The sequence below is a fragment of the Gavia stellata genome, chromosome 21 (genome assembly GCF_030936135.1).
Source record: "Gavia stellata isolate bGavSte3 chromosome 21, bGavSte3.hap2, whole genome shotgun sequence".
Taxonomy (NCBI): Eukaryota; Metazoa; Chordata; class Aves; order Gaviiformes; family Gaviidae; genus Gavia; species Gavia stellata.
In genome coordinates this window covers 8,698,982-8,723,787 of record NC_082614.1, presented here as the reverse complement: position 1 = coordinate 8,723,787, position 24,806 = coordinate 8,698,982, and the positions used below count along the sequence as shown (strand labels likewise).

General features: G+C 42.6%; 1 protein-coding gene across 1 annotated transcript in view; it reads left to right on the top strand.

Annotated features, from left to right (window-relative positions):
• The window catches only part of FBRSL1 (fibrosin like 1), a 553,391-nt gene that overhangs the window by 126,880 nt on the left and 401,705 nt on the right, over positions 1–24,806 (top strand). Inside the window, exon 2 of the mRNA XM_059827502.1 lies at positions 22,891–23,091. Within this exon, the coding sequence (XP_059683485.1) occupies positions 22,891–23,091 (201 nt within the window). The remainder of the gene's footprint in view (positions 1–22,890; positions 23,092–24,806) is intronic.

Below are 24,806 nucleotides of genomic sequence, written 5' to 3'. Positions count from 1 at the left end.
TGTCCTTATTTACACCTGAAGAGTCAATGCTGCCGCCAGGGTATGTGAATTTTAAGAGTGCTTTGTGCCCTTGCCATTTTTCTACGTTGTTCTCAAAGGTCTTGAACGGTTACAGCTTACAGGTGCTGCTACAGCTCTCACTAGGAAAAGTGCATTTTTGTGGTTAGTTGTATAGCAAAGGGAAGTGGATCTCTTTTTCCCTGTCATGCTGCTACTTCTCAAGATTCAAAACCACTGGGGAAGCAGCGTTTGCTATTTTTTCCAGGTTATTTCAGTTATATTTTGTAAGCTGACGGATGCTCAGTAGGAACTTTGGAAATGGGGACACTTAGCACCTTTGATGCATTGGTCCCTTTTGTTTGCAGTGAGGAGGGTTTGTATTGAACTACACTGATGTATGTTTGTGCTGAAGAATTATCTGAGCCTTCACTTTTTACTCAGCTGTAGAGGATCCTGCCTGCCTGCCTCCCTATCCAGCATTGCAGGGGAATATATTAGCAACTGACATTAATGTTGTTGAGAAAACATTGTAATATAGGTGCATTAAAATTGCTAGGGCTCTAAGCACTCTAATCTCTTACTTCTTTATGAGGTTTGTGCTCGTTTTGCTTATATGTCACCAAGTGGGTCATGACTCAAATTTAGCCAGCGCTGTTATTAATGCTGGAGCAAGTCTTCAGCGGGCTATTTTTAGCAATCAGGGCTGTTGTTGAGAGCTTGCGATTGCTAAAAATGCCTTGGAATGATTTCACAAGCGATACTGTCTGTGGTGGAATTTGCGCACCAGCTGTCTGTCTTCAGGCCAGTTGATTGTGTTGACACGTATTCCCTGTGATTTGTCATCTCTGACTCCCGCTTTGCGATGGCTGTGACAGGCGTGCTATCAGTGTCTGATGGGAGAGAGTGAATGAGCGGGTAAGTGACAGCAGCAGCCTCATTACTGACAGCTTGGGAAACGCTGAGATCGCAGAGAGGACTTCGGCCTTCGCCGATACTTGATTTTTTCCTCTACCACCCTGTCTCGTGAAGCACACCTCGTTGCTGCCGTCTTCCCTGGGATGTATCTGTTCCATGGCTGAGGCCTTTTCTTGGATCCCCTCAGCAGCATTTTAAACATTTTCCTGACTTAAGCGGCTTCCTCCAGGCAGACCAGTTGCTGAGCTTTGTTTTGTTGCTGATGGTGGTCTTCTATCCTAAGGTGGTGGTTCTCATGTAAGCCAAATTTTTGGAGAGATAATGCCCCAAGGAGCAAGGCTTAAAAGTGGGATCACTGAAAACTGTGGTTCTGGTTTCGACTTGGCTACTAATGTCTTGTGTAGTCTGACCATGTTTGATTCAGTTTTCCCATCAGAAATGACAGGATAAAGGAAAGGTTAAAGATTTGTACATGAAGTGATTAAATTATTAAAATTTATTACCTACTGTATATCCTGGGTAGCTTTTAACCTGCAAAATAAAAAAGACTTGCTAGTAGTGTTAAGTGCCCTCACTCCCATAAACATAACACATATAGATGTGAAACTACACCTGTGATTATTTTCTTAGAGAAATTACTAGTTCAGTTGGTGAAATAAAAGGGTGTGAACTCTTATCCAGGGATTTCAAGGTGTTTAAGTCCTGGAAATACAGAATCATGGCATGCCTTTGTGTTTTGTGGCTGAGAGGTGAATCAAGGCAGCTGTGATTAAATGACTATGAATTAATTTCAGTTTTTCTGTTTTATAACAAATGCACTGATGAATGCAAACAGTACAAAAGTTTCAATTCACAGACCTTCAAAGCAACCATTTGCTATTGTATCTTGAATTATAATCTGAAATACCCCACCATTTTTTTTTTTAATGTTACACATATGTGATTTCAAATAAGTGTAAAAATATGCATGGAAGGCAAATAGACAGCCAGTAATGATTTATTATGCTGTAGTCTTTTTGCCTCCAGAGACCTTGATTCAAATCTTGGCCCAAGCCTGAAGAGGAAATGAGTTTGGTTTTAGACTAATTCTTAGTGGATTTTTGTCCACATTACAAATGATGTGTGGCTTATCTGGCAGTTGGAAACCTTGCTTGAGTAAAGGCTGAATTAGAGAATGTGTTTTAATAAGGCTTAATGGGGAAATGTGTCTGTCTGGATGAAGCTCTGACCAATTTTGCATCACTTGTCTTTATAAGCATTACGTTTGGCAGAAATGAAAAAAAAAAAAAGAGGACACAGACATGAACTGTTAGTAGGGGGTATATTTATAATTTGCTGTAGAAGAAAGCACAGTCTCTCGTCATGTCGTCATGAGTCTGTAATGGTGTATGTACCATCTTGGTTTTTAGATATAGTATTGTATTTCTGTTCTTTAGCTCGTGAGTTTTGCCACATGAGAGAGCCTCTGTTCTAACAGAACAGTCTCTCTATGTCAATCTGAGCCAGACACTGAGTTGTCTGTCCTGAAGGTGAAGGGACTACACCAGCAGCAGTAAGTAATGCTTGAAAGTCCTGTGCACATGCCTCCTAAATAATTCAGTTGGCAGGTAGCTTGCACTTCCACTTGCTCTTTAAAATGAGTCCGTTATCTAACAGCCTGCTTGAGGCTTTTGGTTCTGAATTCTTGAAAGTGATTTCAGAGGAAGGTACTTGAATTGTGCCTAACATAATTTATGCCAGAAAGAGCTTTTGGGACAATAAATGTTTGAGACCTTAAGCCATGGGGGTGCTGCTGCCTCACATTGCAGAAATGATGTGGAGGGCTCTCAGCCCCAGTCCCTGCAAAGGCACTGCTGGGGACCTGCACAGGGTCTTTGTTTCTGGCTGCTCAACAGCTGGATTTCTTTGTGGGCAAACTTGCTGGAGAGCCCAGCTCTGTTTTCTTTAGTGTGCATGAAAACTGGGGGGGGGGGGGGGGGGGGGATATGGGGGAATGCATCAAATTCCTACAGTACCCTCAAAAGACAGACATCCTTCTTAGCCCAGCTGTTTGAAAAATTATCTTTATTTCCTTTACTATTCCCTTTCCAGTATCTATATTGTCCTCTTCTCAGTGCTTCCCTTCCAGTGACTTACCCATTTTTACCTTGGCTGAAGGCTGAGATTAACTCTGTGTGTGTGGACTGTGCAGGCAGCCTCAAATTATGTATTTCAATATTAGGGAAAGGTCCCAAATGAAATATTCTGGGGAGCAAGCAGCAAGGGGAGGGAAGGGAAGGTATGTTGGACTGACCCACTGAGCAATGTGTCAAAAATTCTGTGATACAGCTACCCCTGCTGCCAGGGAGGTGAGCACAGAGCTATTTTTGGGATTCCCCTGACTCTTTTTGTCACTTGGTAAATTAACCTTGTGTTATGAATCCAGACACTTGGTGCCAGGGAATGAAGAAGAAAAGCAGATTTAGGAAGTTGCTTGTTGGCAACTTTAAGTTGCAGTTTTGCAACAGGGTGAGTCTGTGCTCTGTACTGGGATCAGAGTGGTCTGAAGCTGTTCAGATGGTTGGTCATGTTTAATTTTTAACCTGTTAATATGACTAATTTATGAACTAGTTGTTTGTGCGTGCTGCCTTTAGTTATTGCAAGTCTTCGTGGCCCAAAGGTTCGCTTCAGGTGTGTGTTGGTGATCTCTAGGAACTGACCTACCTGGATTTTTCCTTGTAGTTGTTGAACAGAACAAATTTGAGTCCTGTCTTTCTTGAAGTTGGATACATGCCGGTTCATTTATTTAACAGATTATTTATACTCTGTGGGTTTGTCTATTAGGAGTGGTGTCTGTGATGAAAAAAGAAAACAGAGTAGTGTATCGTAACTGATTAATGTGAAGGCAAGTGCATCAGGTGTTCTACAGAGAGTGCGTCTACTGCTTCTAAAACAGTGTTTGCTGTTTAGTTATCACTAGGAATCTCTGAGTTTGTGCTAATTTATTAGTTCATCCATTTAATCTGGTATAAAGAGATTGAGACCTGGAGTTTCATGTATTGTTCTTTTATCTCCCCTTAAAATTAACATCTTTCCATTCACTCAAATCATAAGTCACCGTGGCATATTCAGAGCGTCAGGCATTTTTGGTTCTTTTTGGTAGAAGGAACTTACAAAAAGGTGCAGTGATAGGAGTTTTGTATTCAGATTTCTAGCCACTTAATACAAGCTCTGACTGATAAGAGTGACTGGAAATAAGTATATACATTTTACTGCAGTGTCCTTAAATCTCCTTAACACTTGAGCAAAGGCCTATGAGTTTATTTAAAGAAGACAAAAGCATTTGGATTTGATGACCTTTTTCAGTCAAACTCTGGTGGAGCTTCATCATCTCTTCTGAATGAGATGATTTGACCTTTATCAGGAATTTAAAACCTCTGGACCCAAAAGAAGAATCTGACAAATCTACTTCTTTCAGAGTAATTATAAGTATGTAGATAGATATGGCAGTACCATTTCTTTTTTAATTGGAGTAATTTGCTCTACCCAAATATGTGCAGATTCTCAGCATTATTAAAGCAGGCTCAAGTGAAAGAAAATTCCTGGGGTGGTTCTTGTTGAAAGTAGTTGCAGAAAATGCATTTTTCACAATATACCAGTATTTGTCTTTATTTTCTTCACAGTTAAAATGTTTGCCTATGGAAACCAGATGGGGGTAACCAGCACGGCTATTTACACAAGTAACTTAAAACATGCATCAGAAGAAAACAGACTGTGGTACATGCTTTACTGTGCAGGATCAAGCTTTGCAGACAAAGATCCATTTTTTTTTCCCGTGAGGAGGTTACAGGGGTCTTACATAATGAAATCCTGTTTCCTCATTGATTTACCTTGTGTTTGGGTCTAGAAAACAGCTACTTCTGCAAAAGTATTATTTGGGGGGAGAATGAAACCCACACTGCTGAGTGAGTAAATTCAGCTGGAGTAAGAGATTTTCTTTTCCTCTGCTGCACACAAGTACTTTGCTTGCTTGTTTTAAGTCTACAGCTTTAGTAACCCCCTTAATTTTTGTGTGGTTAGCTTTAATTCACACTTTTCCTTTTTTTTTTTTTTTAATTTACTTCATCTCTGTAACCAACAAGCTGCATTAATCCTTTCTGTATACGCAGATTCATAATCTGTTGTTGAAAGTATGATCCTTTGCTTTTCGGGGTCAGATGTCAAAAGCACAGAGTTTGGGATTCTCCCTTTTTCTTCAGATTGCTGTAGTGCTGGTTGGTACTGTGGTTTTCTTCTTCATTGGATATAGGGTAAATCACTCTTTTCCTTAAGTACTTATATAGCCTGTCTGAAACCTATGTAGCCCAACATAATGGTTTTAACTTTGTAATGAAGGGTTACTCTTCTTTTAACAGATAAGAAACAAAGGCAGAGAGACTAGGGATGCAGATTCATTATCCCTGTGGGATTTTGCTGCAGCAGCTGAAGGTGATTTAACTGCGATCAATTTATACTTTACAGTAATCCATCAGGTTATGAACCACAGGGGCTGTGGGCTGGATAAGCTCTCTTCTGTCAGCTTTACTTGCAGAGTGGTAAATTCCAGCAGAAGGGCAGGGAGTCAGATGATAGCTCTTTTGGCCACTGTAATTTAAATCTAGCAGAGATCACAGATCCAGAGCATTAAGGACACACCTGTGCATCATTCAGTGCTGAGACTGACATAGCTAAAGGGATAACCCAGCTAGCTCGGCGTGGTGACGAGTAGCTTGCTTGTGGGAGTAGCACACAGTTCAGGACACCTGCATTGCTGCTGCAGCGCCACGGAAGTGTGAAGTTTCTGTGTGAATTTTGCACCTTCTATTACACAGGCTGTTGTGGTGGTGTCCTACGGCTGTGGATGGGGTGGCCAGCTTGAAAGGAGGCCACTGCACATCGCAGTCCTGTGGTGCCTGCCAACATAACCAGCATCGCTGAAGCCAGTCATGAAATTGTCCCGACCAAGCCCCAAACTTCATGCCGTTCAAATGTTGGTACCCCAGAAGCATTGTACCTGCCTTTCTGCTACATGCTTGTTCTTCCTGAAGCGTTGAGAGGAGCTTTGGTAATGGTTTTCCTGCGATGGTCCTGAAATTTCAGTCTCAGTTATTTTCAGCTGCACTTCTCTGAGAACTGTGCTTCCACAGTACATGCTAAATTGTTTGGAAGGACTACATATGCCTCAAGATCAGAATGCAACAGGAAACGTCAGCAGCATGTCTAAATAAACATCTCTGTCTCTCTTAAAAGAGTGTTTAGCAGCTCTGTTGGCAGATGTTTCTATAAAATGTTAAATACTGTGCTTTCCAAACCTCAAAAATGTTTGTAAATAGAAAAGGACAGGGAAACCAGCTGAAGAAGGTATGTCAAAGAACAGGAAAGCCCTAAAGAATTAGTGGTTCTGCAGGAACAAGAATTGAAATTGGGTCCTAGGAATTAGTATTTCATTGACAACACTGGGTTTTAAAATGATTTATTACTGAGGTGCATTGTTTTAGCTGTGTAAAAGTACAGAAAGCAATAGGGGTTGCTTTAATGCAAGTAAGAAGCTTTGTGATTATTGTGTGAGTTTAACATATCAGGAGTTTCTACATGCATTTTTGTATCAGTAACCTGATGTGTTTTTCTACCAAGTTTTAGAAGGGCAAAACCTGAATAGAACTTAGTGGGGTTTTTTTTCCTCGTGGATCCCTTTTGCAACCTCTTGAAATGCTAACTTGTTTTTTCTAATTATTTTTATTTTGGTGTGCTAAGGGGAGAACGGACTCACTCTTTCTTTTACAGTTCCCCTTTGTGTTTTCTGTCTCTTCATTACTTCATTACACAGTATATTTCAACTCGAGCTCAGGGTATCATTTGTTTAAAAACTTTCCAGTGACTTTGCTGACTGAGGCAGTCACGGACACATTGTCGTCCGCTTCTCAAGTTCTGCTGTCTTCTGCATGGTGTCAGTATTGCTGTCTCTGTGGCTACCGGGTGAACTGGGTCAGCAAACTGGTCCAGTTCACCATGCTGCTGCCCGAATGTTTGTGCTGGTGCTGCGTCAGAGACTTCTAAAACCATTTTGAGTTGTCCCATGGGCGACTGCATCACCCCTTCGGCCGGGAATGAAGGAGAAGGGCTTTCGCAAGGTCATTCTCAGCAGGTCAAGGCACAGCCGAGATGAGTAGCAGGGACGGGGACCAAGCCAGAGCAGAGCGCTGGCCCTTGCACCAACACCTCCTCACTAGCCAGCAAAGACAATTAGCTCCTTAATTCTAATCTCCCTGGGTGCTTCTGCAGTCTGTTTTTCTTTCGAATGCTTTAAATGCCAGACCTGTGATACTGTGAAGTACCATAAAGTAAGATTAGATAAGGGGAAGTAGCAAGTGCGGGGTGAGGGCAAAGCTGGTGGATGTTGCCTAAATGAAAACTTTGCATGGGGACAGCGGTGCAGTGCAGGCTCAGCACTGCGTGGGAGCAGCAGGGCCGTTTCTCCACATGAAACTTTCACAATGAGTTCATGAGGGAATTTAAAACAAGGATAAAAGATTTTCCCTGTGGCATCTTTGGAGAAGGCGTAATAAACGTGCAATCTATCAGGATGGTGGAGGATAGTTAACGCTAAAGAAAAATGATGTAGAAAAATAATGGTTTTATCTTCAGAGTTCCTGAAGACTCTGTTCTTATTCGAAGTTTCTCATTCACTTGAAATGTCTTTGTCAAATGCCCTTTTTGTGCAGAGGAAGTGACTTTCTGCTGTGCTTGGTTAAAAACTTAAGGCTTGAAAACCACACATGGTTTATCTGCAGTGTTTTGCACTGTAATGCCAGATAGGAAAGAGTCAGAAGGACTTGTGTGATGCTGTCAAGTATCGCAGCAAAGAGGAAAGACACAAAACCAACTCTTTGAGTTTGATCACATTTTTGGGGATAGTTTCCTCCCAAATGACAGCTACAAATTTTAAGTCCCTTTTAATCCCCCAACCTTGACACAGCTGGGTTTTTGGTGTATCAGAGAATTGCTCATTTGAATGGACTCTCCCGTTGGGTCCGCAGTGAGATATCAGAGTAGCCTGTGTTCTCTTGTGTCCCCTGGTTTTGGGACGCTAACCTTCAGAAACAGACAAAGTGGATAGGCCGGTCTGAGTTTTCTTAAACTGTAATAACCATTTTGTCAGATTCCTCAGTAATTCCTGGGGGGTTTTTTGAGTTGGCATAAACTGAGTTCATGATTATTTCTCTCTTCTCCAGCACTGTGACTCTCCTTATCTCAGTGGAGTTAACAGCTGCATAAAACCATGTAGGTGAATGCGGAATTGGATGTTAGATGTGATATGAGACATCCCACTTGTTCTCTTGGACAGATTGCAATTCTTGCTGTTACCTAAGTATTCTCATTTCCTTACTGCCAAATCATCACTTAAATGCTAGAAACTGAATCTAGAAGAATCTGTGCATTTCGTCCTGGTAGCAAGAGAGAAGAAAGGAGTGGCCTGTGCCATAGCTGGGAGGCCAAGCTTTAAGAAGCTCTAAGCCGTGGAATAACATGTTGGTTTTGACTGCCGTGTGATGCCAGGAGAGCGTCATGCAAGAGTGAATGTAAAAACAGAGGCGGAAAAAATCAGGCTTTTGAATTTAGGAATTAGCTTTGGGGCAGGGGAGGAAATGTGATACCCTCTGCCTCGAATCTACACCAGGAAAAGCATTTTGCATATTTTTGTACCATTGGCAATGTTTTCTACAAACAAAACAAATGTTTACCCGGATCTCATGTGTACAAGAAATTCTCAGACCTCATATTGCCCTGAAGTCACTTAACTGGCCTCTTGTTTCCAGTGTGCTTAGCTGGCTTTGCAGACTCTGAAGAGATTTAAAGTCCATGTTGCTGCACTGATATGTCACTTTATCTGTCAGCCAGGAGTCTCTTCTCTCCTCTTTGTATACATATGCCCATGCTAGCCAGATGGTGCTGGATTTGGGTGCCATCCAAAGTAGCGCATTAGAAAGGCCAGGTTATGTGTCGTATTTCAGAAGCTAAGGAGAGCTGCCAGTTTTACTCTTTTGGTAGCAAACAGCTTGACTTAATATAGTGATCATGTTGTCCTCGCTATTCTCAAGCTGATTTTATCTAAAAGACTCAAAAGGATATAAGGTTGAAGCTATACAAATCCCACCTATTGCCTCTTCTGTAGCTAATATCTGCATTTGCATTTACTGTGTGTCCTAGAAAAATCTGCTCTCTACCACCAACACAAAATCCTTTCTAGTGTCAGAAGGAGATTTCTGTGTTGTTTGTCTGTCAGTTCTTCTGGAGCACAGTATGATCTAGGAGCTCGGACATGTAGATTCTCCTCCTAGATTTGCCAGAGAACTGATGGTTGATTTGGGGCAAGTTGCTTTGCATTTGTTCATTTCTCATTCTGTAAAATAGAGGTCAAAATGCTGATTCCCTTTGTGTTGTGCTTTAAGAATTGCTAATGAAAAAGGCCTGATAAAAGCCGAATAGTCATGTTATTTATAAATTATGAAAGAACTTTCCCTCACCTTCTCGGCATGTTTTTTAGATTTTTTTTTTCTTTTTTTTTTTTTTTTTTTTTAGAGGAAGGCCTTCCCTAATGGGATTTGAAAGCCACAAACCTCATTTGGTATCAATAACAAAGTAATGTGTGGATGGGAAGTGTACTCAGTGTGGAGAGAGAGATGGAGGCTGAACTACTGTTAAGCACACGTTAATTAACATGGCCCTGCACTCCCCAGGTTGCTGCCTTCTGTGGGATGGGTGGATGTTTAAGCTGGTCTTTCTGGGTTTTAAAGCCTTTATATTGTCAGTCTGTATCTGTAAGGTTTGAGAAAGCATTTGCTTCTGGCATCGTTTCAAAAAGGGTGCTGGTCTCTCGGTCACCTGCTTTTACAGATCCTGCTGAAACCTGAGAACTAACGCTTGTAATTTTGCTCGGTCACGCTGGGGACCTTGAGAAATCTATATCCTTCACTGGAAACAAATATCTGGAAACTCCTGTGTTTTAAACCCCTTTCTGCTTCAGTGAGCACTTCTGGCCTCATGCGTAAAATCTCCCCTTCTGTCCTTTTATCTGCTTTTTGAAATGTGGTATTCTTGATATTATCTTTTTATCTGCAGCTTTTACTACTATAGGGCTCCCTGAATTCCTTGACAAGAGCTGTTCGACATATAAAAGCAAGATTCTCAAGGGCTATAAGAGAGATGCTGTGGCCCGTTGGGTGCCGGTTTTGGGAATAGGGCCAAGGTGCTCGGGATGGGCAGAGTCAGAGGATTTTGTAGATATCGGCGGCACTTGGTCGCTTAGCAACAGCCTCCCGAGATGGAGGTGACGGAGAGCCCTGCCGCTGCCCGAGCATCCCCCTGCTCCGCCCGGGCAGGGGCTTCACACTCTCGCGTGGGGTCACGCCACTCGGGTGCGATGTGCCGTGGGAATAGGTGGGCACCAAGAGTCTCCTGGGTTACAGCTGTGGTGGGGATTAGAGTTTTATTAATAAACAGTAGTTGTGAAATGCTTGAATCTTGAAAGTTCTTTGTATTGTAACACTATTGAGATATGTGCTGCAAATCTTACTTGATTTTATGAGTGCTTTTTAAAACAATTTTAAAACTAGGTATCTCACATACGGTTGCATTGAGAATCGGTGTCAGAGCCTGGACGAGAATTCAGGATGTGCTCGTTCTTCATTGCTCGTGCTGTTGTAGCAGTGAGAGTTGTTAGGTAGCGTGTGTGTGTATAATATAATTGCCATGTCAGCTTTTCTGTTTCTGTTTATCTACATAAGGAAGCAGATAGCTGGTAGAGATGTCAGCTGTGATGTGGCTTATTAAGAGCTACAAGACAGAAGTAATCACAAGAAACCCTGCTTCTGTGCAGTCTGTTCTCCAGAGTCTCTGGTTGCATCTGTTCTGTCTTAACCCTTCTCACATTGACCAGATTTTTTGGTTCTTGCCAAAGGGTTATGCCCATTTGAACAAATAAATGCTGTGTGCTACATCTGTATTTCTCGCTCTGTGATGTTTACCATTGCTTCTCATTTACTGTTCACGGCACCTTGTCAAAGTTAAGCCCTCAGAGACATGAATCATGAGATGTACAAGGGCTCTTAACTAATTTGAGTGTGTTAGCAGTGATGAAAGTTGCTGCTCTGTATCATGTTTGAATTCCCTATTGCATTTTAAAATTGAGGGCTAGCAGCAAATGGAAAACTTTGCATGAATGCCCCTTTCTCTAGTCTGACTGCTGGTAAAGCCTTGTTCCAGACAGGAAGAAAACAGGTCCTACAAACCTGCTAGCCTTCAGTTTCAGGTCCGTGAAGTGCAGATAGAGGTTTCTGGATCTGAAAACTAAGCATTAAGAGAAACTCGTAATTTAGCATGGGTTGAGGAGGTGGTTGCAAAGAGTCCCAGCTTAGCACAGGCTTGGGTGTGGGAAAACTCAAATCCTCTAAACATAATGGAAGGAGAGTGGCAAAGCCGATGAAAACTTGCACCACTCGCTCTGGATTTGGTGAGGCAGCAAGGAGGAGTGAATGACGGCACCTGCTCTACAGAGGTCTTTCTCTGCAGTGGGTTATTGTCCTGTCAGCTCTGCCTGCCCAAGGCCCTATTTGACACGCTTGGATAAGTGGATCGCATCATTTTGATTCTGCACATGTTCTCCTCTCTACAGCTTGCTGGTTTTGTTCGCTCTTGAGCTTTAGTTGTCTTCCATCCTGGTGGAGTGTTTACTTGGTTACTTCTTCCTTAGTGGCAAGTGAGACTAACCAGACAAAAGTATAAATCCTCCTTTCTCTCAGAAACAGTAATGAATGTGCCGATTTATCTGTTCCTTGTATTGCATGTTGTAAACTGATGTACCCAAGAACTGGTGTTGTCATTTGTCAGTCTCATAGAAGTCTGTCTTCCCATTAGCACTACTCTTGCCCTCTGTTTCTTGCTTTCAGTTTCATCTCCCAGAGGAAGATGGGATGGAAATGAGGATGGAATAAGGGTTTCCTTTTTAAAAATAAAATAAACCAAACCTTAAGGGCTTCCTATTGGAATGTGATGGGATTGGACTCCTATCTCTTATCCTTTGAAAATCCCAGCTGGAATTATTTAATGTCAAAGCATGGAATTTCCCAGTGTGAAATTCATTGCTGGCTAAGGAACCACTGGGGATTAGAGAGACATCATTTTGCCAGGGTAGCGTTGCTGTCACTGCAGGAGACCTCGCACAAAGGGATGTTGCCGGTCTGTCCTGCTTCAAAGCTGAATCTTGGGGATGAGATTCTTCAATTCCCATTGAGGTTACATGCTGTGTGACTGACAGCTGGATTTGGGCAGAATAAACCAGAGTGGGTTACACTTTGCACTGCCTGGGGATAGAGAGACAAAAATGAGAGCCAAGAGCAAAACATAATTTGCTGATTTTCTTACATGGTAATGGGGTAGTTTGCTAGTGCCCTTCCAAAATTTCCCTAAGACCACTTCACAGTTGGGTGATTTTGCTCATTTGGCTGCATGAGAAAAGGGTCAGATGGGATGATGACAATGATTTCTTCTGGTCCAAAAATAAAACAAAATAAAGCAAAAACCTATGGTATGGAAGCCTGATGTCTTGCAAAGCTTTAGCTTAGATAACAACACTCTCCTCTCCTTAGGAGAAATCTGTAAGTTTTGGAGGCTGTTTTCTCAGTTTCAAAGTAGTTGTATAAAGAAAAAACAGGAGAATATTCAGACAGTGCACTGGGTAACCGCTAAATGCCTTTTTTTTCCCCTCTGATCAAAGATGATTATTTTAAGTAGGCATCAATGTCTATATGTTAGGGATCTATAAAGCACTTAAGCAAAATATGGGCTGATAGCTGTATGTGCACCAACTGGTGTGGTGTTAACAAGGTGCAGATTTGTTTCAGAGACTTATAAATCAGTAGTGGTTTAGGTGATGGAGGGAGAGAGAGGAGCAACTCTGTCACGTTAAAAGAATAACCTTTCTGGCCTCTTTTTCTAAACTGTTGATCTCTTTATAACCTGCTGTTCTAATAAGAGTTGTAAAATAATATATGTGTAATTAGAATTTAATAATGATTTGTGTGACTGGATCTACAGCATAAGCTGGTTCAAGTGATTGTGTAACCTTTGCATTGTGTTCATTATCTAATATTGAAATAACAGCTGGAAGTTGAGAGACTGACAAGCAGTTTTAAAATTACAGAGCCTGAAATTGCTGCTGTCTGTAAACATATGAAAATCTATTAACGACCTTTGAGCTCTCTGACTGAAAATGTTTTGTAACATAGAATACATCAAAATTGCCTACTACTATAGTGTATGTTTCCCTTTCTCACCGATTGCCTAGGATATAAATGAATGTTTCGTTCCTGACACAGATATCAGAATATTTGGAACTATTCTAGGGAGCCCTAAGGATATATGGAAACATTTGGTTGCTTGTTGTTTGTTCTAGCAAACCAGTTATAGATGAGCTGCTCATGAGCACGTGGTGTGCTAAGCCACTCGATGTGGGAGGACATAGCTGCTGGCGAGACTGATGGCCGTAGACCCCTGTTGTACAATACATTTCTCCAGCAGCATGTTTGAGGAGTAGCAAGGGTGACGAGGGTGGCACAGATGCACTGTCCTGGACTTTTCATTAGCATATGTGACATTTAGACATTTAGAAAGGCATTTCTCTCCTGCTAGAAGTCACCCTGCTCAGTTTTCCCCTTAGGTTGAAGTAATATGCTATGGGCAGCTGTTTCCGGAGATGGCTGGCTTCTACATATTTCTTTTTGTTGGATCGTTTATATTTCTTCTCATTTGTTTCCTAGCCAAAAGAAACTACCAGAGGACTAATTATTTAATACACATTCTAGACCTCATGACAGCTGAACTGAAAATTGTTGCCTACCGCTGAGGGCAACTGCAGAGTTAGTAAAAAATGCCTCTAGTGTCATAGTATTTAAACATGAATTAATTTATCATGCAGCACCAGGGATCAGGATATGGCTGTTGTTTCTTCTGGAGACTCTCACCCCTACAGCAGAGTTGGCAGAGTGAATTTGCGAGCGTTCATCTCCTTCAGCACAGTGTTCTTTGGCTTAGTGCAAGCTATGTCAAACTGCAGTTTAAGCTAAGCTTGCAGACTGCACTGCTGTTGCTGAAGAACATTCATACCTCTGCTCTGCAGCGTCTTTGGGAATGGCACCCTTCCTAGGAGGGTGGTAATAAAGAGTGTAGGCTGGAGGCAGTCTCAAAACATCCGCAGATACTTGCAGAGTGAATGTATTTGAGACTGTCACCACGTGGGAGACTCGTCTGGAGCTTTCATTCTGTAGGTGCTACTGCCTTAAAAGCAGTACTTTTTTCATGGCTATGTTTTAAAAGTATGTACCAAAAAATAAGTGGAGACAACATGTGCGGCTGAATCAGGAATCCTAGAAAATAAATTAAAACTTTGCATTTGTGTTTAGTGGGTGGAAGCTTTGAATTGCTTAAGAAATCAGGCCGGAGATTCTTGAATTCATGACCAAGCTGCCTAAGGGTATAGCTATATCTTTTAAGTCTCAAGTGTGAAGCTGTTCACATGGTAGTCAGTGCAGTCATAACATGGTTGTTAGATAATTTGCACTATGAAGATCAAAACTTCAAATGCAGAAGTATAGATGGAGGAGACCAATTTAGGTCCCTGCCTTTGGTAAATGAGCCATATGCCCAGTCCATCTGCCCAGCCTCAGGTTGGCTCAACTCCATTTCCAGAGTCCAGCTCATGGAAGCATGACATCCCCCTCTCAACAGATGTTGAAATGGTTGCGTCTTCTCCTTTTGTTATTAATTTTAAAGAGAGAGATGGTATTTCTAAGCATTCCTGTCCATAGTGATAAATAGGCTGGAGGCATCTTTTACTCAAAGTGCTTTCCTGTTGTTTCTGACTAGTTTAGCTGAAAATTGGTAATGGTGAAAGCATCCAGCTGCTGTACCAGTTTGTGCTGGTAGGATCCTCATGCCTTTTCCCTTGGCAGCTTGGGGCCAGCTGGAGACTTGGGGTTGTGTTATCTTCCTGGCAAGATTGGAAGTGAGTGATGAAATGGCCACATCTGGCTTCAAGCAAGGAGCTGCTTCTTCAGGTCCTAATTCTGTCACTCTATGGGAGTTGTTTGAATTCAATATGAGTGCCTGTTTAAGTAATCTGGGGAGAAGGGGAATTAGTTCAGATTAAGTGTTTAAAGGCTGCTCTGTAAACAAGTGTGTGATTGCTACCTATCAGCAGCATGGGCCCGGCAGTGTCATGTGAGGAATGTCTTCCCAAAGCACTGGACCCTGGACAGTGTGCCTGACCATGCCACTTATTTGCTGGATACCTTTGGAAGTTGATTGAGATTGATGTCCCCCAGATCACATTCTTTAAAATGGAGGTGTTATGCATAGTCTGCCACTTGTGGAATGTTGGCCAGTGCGAGGGCAGCGTGTGGTGCTGCTGCCATCCTAATTGTTCCCTCTTGGGTGGGTACTCACCAAGACGAAGGGAGTTTGCAGGAGTGGTGATTCTTGTGCCATCACTCTGCAGGAGGCATGCGCTCTGTGCTCAGCACTTGTACTCAGCAGTGCGGCGATGCAGCTGAAAATAAGCTGAAGTAGGTGCTGTCAGATAAGCGCAAGCTCTTGTCCAAATCCTTCATACACTACATAAACGGGGCAGGCTGAGCTCCCAGTCCTGGCTGAAAGCAGCTTCAGCTGGAAATGTACTTTTATCTGCTGTGAAAGCTGGGCAGGTTGGCCTTGCAGTGCACGAACAGCAGTGCCTTTCAGCACTCCTGCAGCCTATAAAAGCTGGGCAGGCTGGGCTTGCAGTATGCCTCATTTCATCTACCTGAAAATGGTGCCCCAGCTTCCCTTCAATCATTTAAGCTCCCTTGCTCTCTGACACACTTTCCACTGACAGTAATTCTGTGAGCACTCGTCGGGCATTTACTGCCATCACTAGAGGAAATACTGATGGCTTAAAATGGGATCATTTCCTTTCTGATGGACAGCAAGCACCTGTGGGAGTTTTAATAGCTGTACAGTATGTCTGTTAGCAGGTAGTGAGGAAGACGGGTGCAGTTCTCTGCAGTGAGGTGCCCACAGGCTCTGAAGAGGAAATTGGAGGAGAGGGAGAAAGCCACAGCTGGCTTCCTGTTCAGCTTGCAGAGTGCAGTTTAAAACAGTAGATTTTGTGTATCCATCTCCCCAATGGGTGATGGTGGAGAAGGGTTTATACCAAAAACATGGACAACTGTAAGTTCACATTCAGGCAGATTTCCTTGGCCTCTTACTAAAGAGAAGGTATTTGCTGTATATGTTCTTACTTTTGTCGCTCAGCACTTTGTAGTTATTTATTCAGGTCTTGTGCAAGAAAAACGAGCAATCAAAGCCTTGTAAAATCATTGTGGATTGAAATGCATTTAAAAGTAGAGTGATGCTGACCTTCCCTTCTGTAATTTTTGGCTACATTGCTTTGAGGTAACATTTGTCCAAGGTGTCTCTAGTTGGTACAGTGCCTTCAAGCAAAGGTCTCAATTCTTGGGAGACATAACAAGCGGGCATTTAGCAGAGTACCGGCAGCTTGCTCTTCAGCTCTTCACAGGTGACAGGAACGCAGCCTTTGGTAATAAATTTGACTGTTGCAATTACAGTGAGTTTCTTGGTTCATCCACTTTTATTTTTAAGTTAAATCATGTATCATAAACCTGCAAACCAGTGGCAGCTTCAAATGTCTTAACATTTCCAGAGCTGTCTTGTCAAAAAGTCATCTTATTCTTGAGCTAAACATGTGACAGGGTCAGAGCAAACGTGATGCATTTTAAAAAGCAAGACCCAAACCCATCTGGAATATGTCAGCTAAGAAAGGAGAATTGCAGTCTGAGGTTAAACAAGCAAGGATTTAATTTGCAATCATTTTAATTGATATTGATTGCGTTGCTTGAATGTAGGGTAACAGCAAGAGAGTCACTTCAAATCTAGAAGCGTTTTTTTGCCTTTTAAAAAAGCTTTAGTGGCTTTGGCTGAAAGGCTAGGGGCTTGAGTTACTTTTTTTTTAGTGAAGTTCGCAATGGGGGAGAAGAGAGGGCAGGAAAGTAAAACAAACAAGTGTGTATTATATTACAGGAAAAGCGAGAACTTCCCCATCCATGAAAATCGCAGCCTCCCAGCTGGAGATGCCACCAAACTGCCTCCCAAAGTGCCCTGAGCTGTGGGGAGGGCGAAGCCGGGCTGGCCCGCTGCTAGGCAGGGCTTCCAGCGAGGAGCCGCTGTGCCGAGCTGCAGGCCAGTCCTGCCTCCGCAGCTCCTTCCCCTTCCCTGCCCTCGCTGCGTGCTCTTTCTACCCTGTAGCTCTCCAGAGCAGAGCTCTCAAATTTCTCCTCCTCTCCCACCATTTAAGTGCACTCCTGCTTATATTGAAGATCTCCACTTGCATTTGCTGCCTGTTCACCACATTGACTTCAAATTCAGTCACCTTGGTGGGGTCCTACCTGATACTCTCTGGTAGAGTTACCTCTTATCCCATTCCTTTTTTCTCCCTTTTTTCTCTCCTGATTATTCACCTCATTTAATTTGCTTGTTGACTACTCATCTTTTCTTGTGCTGGCTCCTGTTCTTGCAGTGGTTCGTCTCTCTATGGACCTGTCTCCAAATCTGTGCCTTAAAGTTAATTTCTTTCGTGTATATTTGTTGTGTATATCTTCAATATTATCTTTCTATTTGAATTTATATCATCATAGAATGGTTTGGGTTGGAAGGGACCTTAAAGATCATCTAGTTCCACCCCCCACCCCACCATGGGCAGGGCAGCTTCCACTAGACCAGCTTGCTCACATGTCTCCTGTGTCACCTTTATGCAACTAAATGGATGGTAGAGTTCCCTAGGTAGAGGTCCTGTGTAACATGCTTTGCCTACTTCAAAAGCACGAGAATATTCAGTCAGCATTTGTTTCTATGTTGCTATTCTATAAACTGAATATCAGGTCAATAGGAATATTTTAAAAGTAGCCTAATTAAAAGTAAATCTGTTTCAGTTCCTCTCTGAGCCAGGATCTCTCCCTGAACTATTAAACAAACACGTTTGACAACCCTACTGCTAATTGCATGATAAAGTTGATACAAGGATACATGGTGCTTAGTTCCTCAGGGGCTTTTCCATTGCAGTTTTGCTGAGAGAAGCTGGAGGCAGAAACAGGAACAAGCAGGGTCAGTTTTAGAGACAGCGGTGGGTTTTTTTAATTTCCTTTGCGTGGATCCTTCTCTTGTTTGATGTTCAGGGGGATATTTCATGTTCCCCAACTTAAGGAATAAGTACTGCAGTGAAGAGCTGTGGCGAGAGAAGCTGGAGGCTGTTTCCCTTCTGGGAAATCAGCCCATATAATCTTCTAAAGTCGGCAGAGGCAGTCTGGCAGGAGTGGAGTGTAACCAGTCCTTGGCTGCGCGTCTGAGCCTTGCAGTGTCCAATGGGCCCTGGGGACGGGGAATTGTAATGGACTTGATCTCGCACCAAGGCTGCATTTTGAACTGATGCTTGAGGGCTGAGGGTAGTTACTTTATTAACTGTAGGTGTTATTTTTGTCCTCTGCACCGCAGCAGCACGCTCAAGGTTTTTCATCCAGCTGTGTGGTTTTCACGCTTTTTTTAAGTTCTTTAAGCGTTCCCTGTGTATGAAAGGTATTTACAACCCCAACCTCTCCCTACATGCTTTCCGAGATCTCAAAGAGCTGTGTAAACTCAGAGGATTAAAGCAGAGTTTGAGCTGGGCTGAGCAAACATGCAGTGATAACTCTAGCCAACGGATGGCTGTGGATGTGAGCTTGCGCCAGGGTCCTCTAGGGCTGATCGTTATTTCCTGATCAAATGGACAATGTGGAGTCCACTATGCAGAAGTCTCTTGCTGTGGCATTTTAGAAGTAAGAACGGTTTCATTTCAGAGCCGAGGGCCATGCACCCATGTTAGTCCCAGCTTTATTTATAAACTGAGTGGTGTGCACCTTGAGTGTCTTCAGAGATTGCAGCTCTGCCTTGGTGACAGAAGAAAAATGGCTTTTCAGGCAGGAGTGTTCCATGTGATTAAGGATGTTGCCAGCCCTGCCGCAAGCAGAGGTGCAGTTGCGTAACTTTAACTAGCTTGGGCCAAATAGCGATGAAAAAAAAAATTCAGAGATTTTTATTATGGATTCAAAATCTGTTGCAGAGTCTAGGTTACATACTTGGGTTGCAAGCCTGTGCTGAGGTCTTTGCCAGTGGATCTTCACAGCTACTGGTGTGCAGTGTAGAGCTGGAGGAGGTACCACAACCACATATTCAGCTGAAGTGTTTTTTGATACTTGTACATCCAAATAAGCAAATGGGAAGACAGAATCTGTATGTTTCATGGAGTAACTGCCAGGAAAGAGGCTCTAAAGAGAGGCCTAATTCTTCCTTATCTGTAACCATGCAGCCAATTAGAGCCATCTGCTCTCCATTTCAGCCCAGACAGATGAGGGGCTGCAGATGGAAAGACTGTAGCCTGCCCTGGAAGGTGTGAGAGCGATTCCCAAGTGAGGACAGGTAGGAGATGGCCCTGGAAGCAGTGAGTAGTAAGGAACAAATAGTTTTGTATATTCTGGAACAAGATTTGGCAATCTCCTTCCTGGAACCAAGAAGAGAGAATGGGCCTGGATCCATCTGCAGAAGGGGATTTACGGGCCCTGACAGCAAAGGTAGCCAGGTCTGCTGACTCCTGGGTTGGGCAAAAACCCCAGGGCTGGATAGGAAGACCTTTTGACTTCAGGGCCTGACTTCACACGCTGTCGCTGTATGAACCCCTAGGCTTTACGTGATGTGCAAATACCTGCTGGTCTGGGCTTGTCTGGGAGCAAGGCTCCAGTGGAGCAGTTTGTCAGAAGGCCAGTCTCACCTGCTGGCTGGGATTTCTGGATTGAAGTCAAGGTACATCAATAAACGTTGTTCACTGCAGTAATGTACTGTATATTCTGTACATGCTTAAATTTTCCAGCAATTGCCTGTGCACAAGCGCAGATGCACATCCGAAAATAGTAAGCTCTTGTGCTAAGTGATGTCCCCAACTTGGAGGTCATAAACTTTAGTAAAAGAGCAATCGCTGGAAGGCTCTTTTAGTAGAGTAAATAGAAAGGAAACAAAGGAGGCAAGAACAGAAACCCCATTAGCCCCCTCCTGCTCTCTGCCTGAGGCTGCAAAGAGGTCTACATTTAGCAGCATAGAAAACAGCCCCACTGTCACCCTCTGTCAGTAAGGAGAAGCAGAGTTAAGTGTCCTGCGTTCCCAGAGAAAGTGAAGTCCTGTGAGCTGCATCCTCTGCTGAAGTGGGGAAGAACAGGACCATGGAAATTGGGCTTTCTTGTCACGGGGCCGAGAGACTTGGCATCTTCCCCGCAGCTGCCCCAGACGTGCTGCGGAGCTGAGGATACCTCCCTCCACCTTCCTCCTGCCGGAGGCAAGCAGCAGCCTCTGCTACCAGGGCTTGGGTCTTAATTCATGGCTGTTTGGAAAGTGCTTGAGATTCTTGGACGCAAATGGCACTACAAGTGAATGCATTATTTCCTTGGCTTTGATCCAGCTATGACTGTATTCCCTGAATTAATTTTGCTAGTAGTTTGGTGATGAGACAAACCTTAAATCTCCAAATAAAATGGGGATAAAAAGCTAAACTTCTAAGTAGGGAATTTTGTAGCATTCAGTAAGGGGAAAACCACAGATTTCCAGATGTGGTGAAGCGAATCGTCGAAAACCTCCAGTGAATGTGCTGTGGGTACTGAGGGAAGACTTTCCCTAAGGTATTAACAGAGGCCCAATCCCCATGTGAAGTCAGCTAGAATTTAAACCGAAATGGCCTTTTACTGCCTTTGAAAGCATCTTTAAAAGTGAATATTACATGCCGAGCCAGGAGTGCATTATTTGCTGGTGCTTTCAGGTGGTGGCATTCCCCTGCCACAGCCTCCTTTCTCCCTTATCGGGGGCCCATGTCACCTTATGCAGCATCTTCCATGCGTCTGCTGTCACGTTGCAGCTGCATCTGGCTTTATGAAGAAGTGCACATTTTTGGTGACCTAGGTTTCTAATGTTTTGCTGCATATCAGTTAACAGCTGTCATTTCTATTGCACTAGTTTTTGATTAGTTACTAAAGCTTAGTATTTTGATTTCTGTCAGCAACTTCCCAGTAAATAGGATAATGTGACCTTCTTTAAGTGACATCTTGAACTGCTGCTTTAGAGTGTTATCTTAAAACTAAAAACCAAAGTGAGCAACTAACCACTAATTTGTATTCCTTGTTTTATTATTCATGGAGAATAATGCCTGACAATCATTTTCCTTGCTCTTTCACTGTTACGGACTTGGTAAGCTGAGCTGTATTCTGGTGTGTTCTGCGCCTCTGAGACAGTGCTACTTATTTTAATTTTGGGGTGGGGGTTGTATCTTTGGGGGTTTTGCAACTTGCTGTGTATATGTGTGCTTGCCAGCCACGCAGGACCCCTGTGCAAGGTGTATGGAGGTTGAGTGCTGGCTAATTGTCTTTGCGCCTGGGTTGGATTAGGAAACAGCTGTATGTGTTTTATCGTTGTGATTCAAATTGCAGTGTCTCTGTGACTCTAAAGTGTCCGTGCATCATCTTGCTTCACAGGGAAGGGTAACTTTAAGCAGGGAGTGATTTGGCGTGGGATCAGCATGTTGCACACTGAGGCAGTCAATTCACTAATTAAACGAGAGAGGGAGGAAGTAATCTAGAGCAATCAGCAGGGCATTTAATCCCAATTCCTAATTTTCTTTTTGTTGGGCTTTAGTTTTTGAGAGACTGAAGAGCTAATGATTTTCTTGAGCTCTTTTACAGTACTGAAGGTGTGTGTGTTGACATGAGCGAGTTGTATTGCAAGCTCCATTCATGTAGGTTATAAATATCCACGATGTAATTGCTTGAGTCAGAAGTGTGGCATTTAGAAAAGAGGGGGATGAGGCATTTTGAAAAATTTCTGTGGCTGAAGTTGACAAATTTTGGCATGGTAAACAGTGCTTTTAAGGTATGTCCTAATCTGATATATTTACCTTGCATAAAAAATTAATTGGGATGGGGATTCTGCAAAACATTCCAAAAAGAGTTTAGTTTTTACCCTTGAGCAGTTAATAAAAGGCATGGGGGAAAAATTTATCTAGCCATAGTGAACTAATGTCATAGTGATTTGGCATATTATTTCTTAAACTCTTTTTCTGTGTGGTGTGTGTGTGGGGAGAGGTCGATACATTGTCACCAAGAGTTCAGCTTTCAGTCCTCAAACATGCCAGGGATAGCAGTAGTAATTCCCTTCTCTGATCTCACTTCCTATGTTAATCATTATGACATGACATAACCGCTTTTAAACTGTGCTGAGATTGTATGTTATAGTCCTGATTCAGGGCAGACACTTAACACTTAGAAGTGTTCAACCTCTGTTGTGTGTTTAGATCGCATTGATCTCGGCTTGCTTATTGAATGCATGGTAGGCTTTAGAAGTGCTTTTCTCCATGTGAATGCTACTGTGAATCAGAGACTGTCAGGCCCAAGGGGAGTCTGATATGTTGCTTTCTGAGATCAGAAACAAAACAAAATAAAAACCACCTCTGTTTCAGTTGAACAGTTAAAGGCTTTCCTTCAGGATGCTGATTTGTTCATGTGCTGTTGACGTATGGTTCCTGAATTAATCTGAAGCAAACTCATTTTCATAACCAGTTCCAGCATCTCTGAAATTAATCAAACACATAGCCTGGAGAGTATTCATCCTAATCTAATCTAAAATTACTGTTTGCATTGTGCGTGCCTGATTATTCATCTTAAGTCATCTCTGGAAAGAACATGCTGTCTTGTTTGTGTTTTTATTCAATATTTATACTGCTTAATGCTTAAAAGTAGTCTCAAAGAACTTAAAGAACTTACTCCCCCCCTTCCTCCTTTACAGAAGGACATGTCACTAAAACCTCAGGAGCGGAAGGAGAAATGGGAGAGGCATCCAGGAAAGAAACCTAGAGAATCTGAAAACTGTGTGTCTGCTGAGCCGAGTGAAAATGGCCACAACAATGATGCTGGGAGCTCTGAGAGAGAGGCAGAAAGAGGCAAAGAACGGATGAAGAAGAAACTCCCCTTGAAGCTGTCCAAACAGGTAGGAAAATTATTTCTTATCTGAAGCGACTGTATCATGGCATTGGCCACTGTGAAATGTTGTCCTGCTGGTAGGTTGGGGTTGTTAATGTAATTGGCTTCTCTGGTAACTTGTGCTGGTGAAAACAATGTTTCTTACAAGACTTCTGGCCAAGTGCACAAATCCTGTGTTGTGCGCAAGTTTCATAAGCTAAAATGGAAAACCAGGTGTACTGGGTAATGTAGGGAGGAAGGAGCAAACCTCCCTTGTATCCCGCAACTTTGAGGCAGTGCGGTAATTCACACTACAGGTTTGTGGCTCTTACAGTCTTAGACACAAACGGAAATCATCAATCAGATCATAGCCTTCTTTGGGGAAGACATACTTGTTAACATGCAGCTGGAAGTTGCAAACATGAATATGTCCATCTCATGAGTCAAGTTCAAGTGCTCCCCAAACAGTATATTGAGAAGGAGAGAACATTCAAGTATTTTAGAAGCAGAAAGTCAGTTTGGAGGAAGTTGTGCTCTGGAGAGTCTTTTGTCTGTGCCCTTGTAAAATGTGGTAGAACATTAATGAATGTAGAGTTGTCATGCTGGAGGGAACGATTGCAGAGACTCCCATCTGAACCACAGTGTGTGCAGAGCCGGGGAGGTGACAAAGAAGAGGCACTATGGCTGGCAGGCTATTTATCACTTAACTGCTGCTCAGCAGGGAGATTTGTTGGTGACTCAGTGCTCATTCATCAGTTTGAAATCCACATGGCACAGCAGCCTATATCTGTGAACAAACACTTTCCCAGTTGTCCGTTAATGTGGTGCCAAATGGCAGTCAGTGGGAAGACCAGTGTACTTGACCCTCCAGCGTTTGTTCTAAGAAGTACACTACAATGAAAAACTATTTTTTATTCTTCGTGATGCAGAGAAAAAGAGCTGTTTAACCCAAGCACACCTTCTGTTCTGTGAAACTAGTTCTGTATGTGTGTCAGACAACGAAGGATTGAATTGTCTGGTTATTGGAAGCGTTTTTTTCAGACTTTTAATATTTTAAGATTTGAAGGGATTGTTAAGGTTACCTAATGTAAGCCCCTGCATAACTTCTCCACCACACACAATCTTTTGTGATTGTGTTGTAGCATATTTGTTCAGAAGGGTTCATCACATTTTACGTTAAAAATTCTAATGATCTGCTCATGGCCCTGCTCTTCTAGTGACTAACTGTTGTCATTAACAAATTAGCAGACTTTTGTTTTCTTCCTTTTGATTTAAAAAAAAAAAGTTGGAATAATTTGGTACAAATAACTTACGTAAAGATGTTAGTACTCTTCTGCTTGCAAACATTTAGGTAGCAAATCATGTAACCATGCACTCCTAGTAAAATATTTGCCAGGTTTGTTTTCTTTTAACTCCCCAAAGTGATACCATATGTTTTGGTTTTATACTCGTTAGTGTGTATGTAGTTAAAATAGATCAAGTTTCTTGTTTGCTTTTGCTAGTAGCTGAGTGATAGGGTTTCAGTTCCCCCTCTGGTTACAGGTGCAATGAGTTTGTGCACAGATATTCACAGTGTGCAAATTAAAGTGACTTTTTATTATGAGTGAATAGTTGCACATTTTAGTTTCAATGAAAGTTTGAGCAACTAAGAATCTTTTCTTGACATCCAAACCCACAAAATGCTAAGCATGTGTTCCGCCATAGTCCCTGGCTTTGATATAAAATGTTTAGAAGCAATAGTGC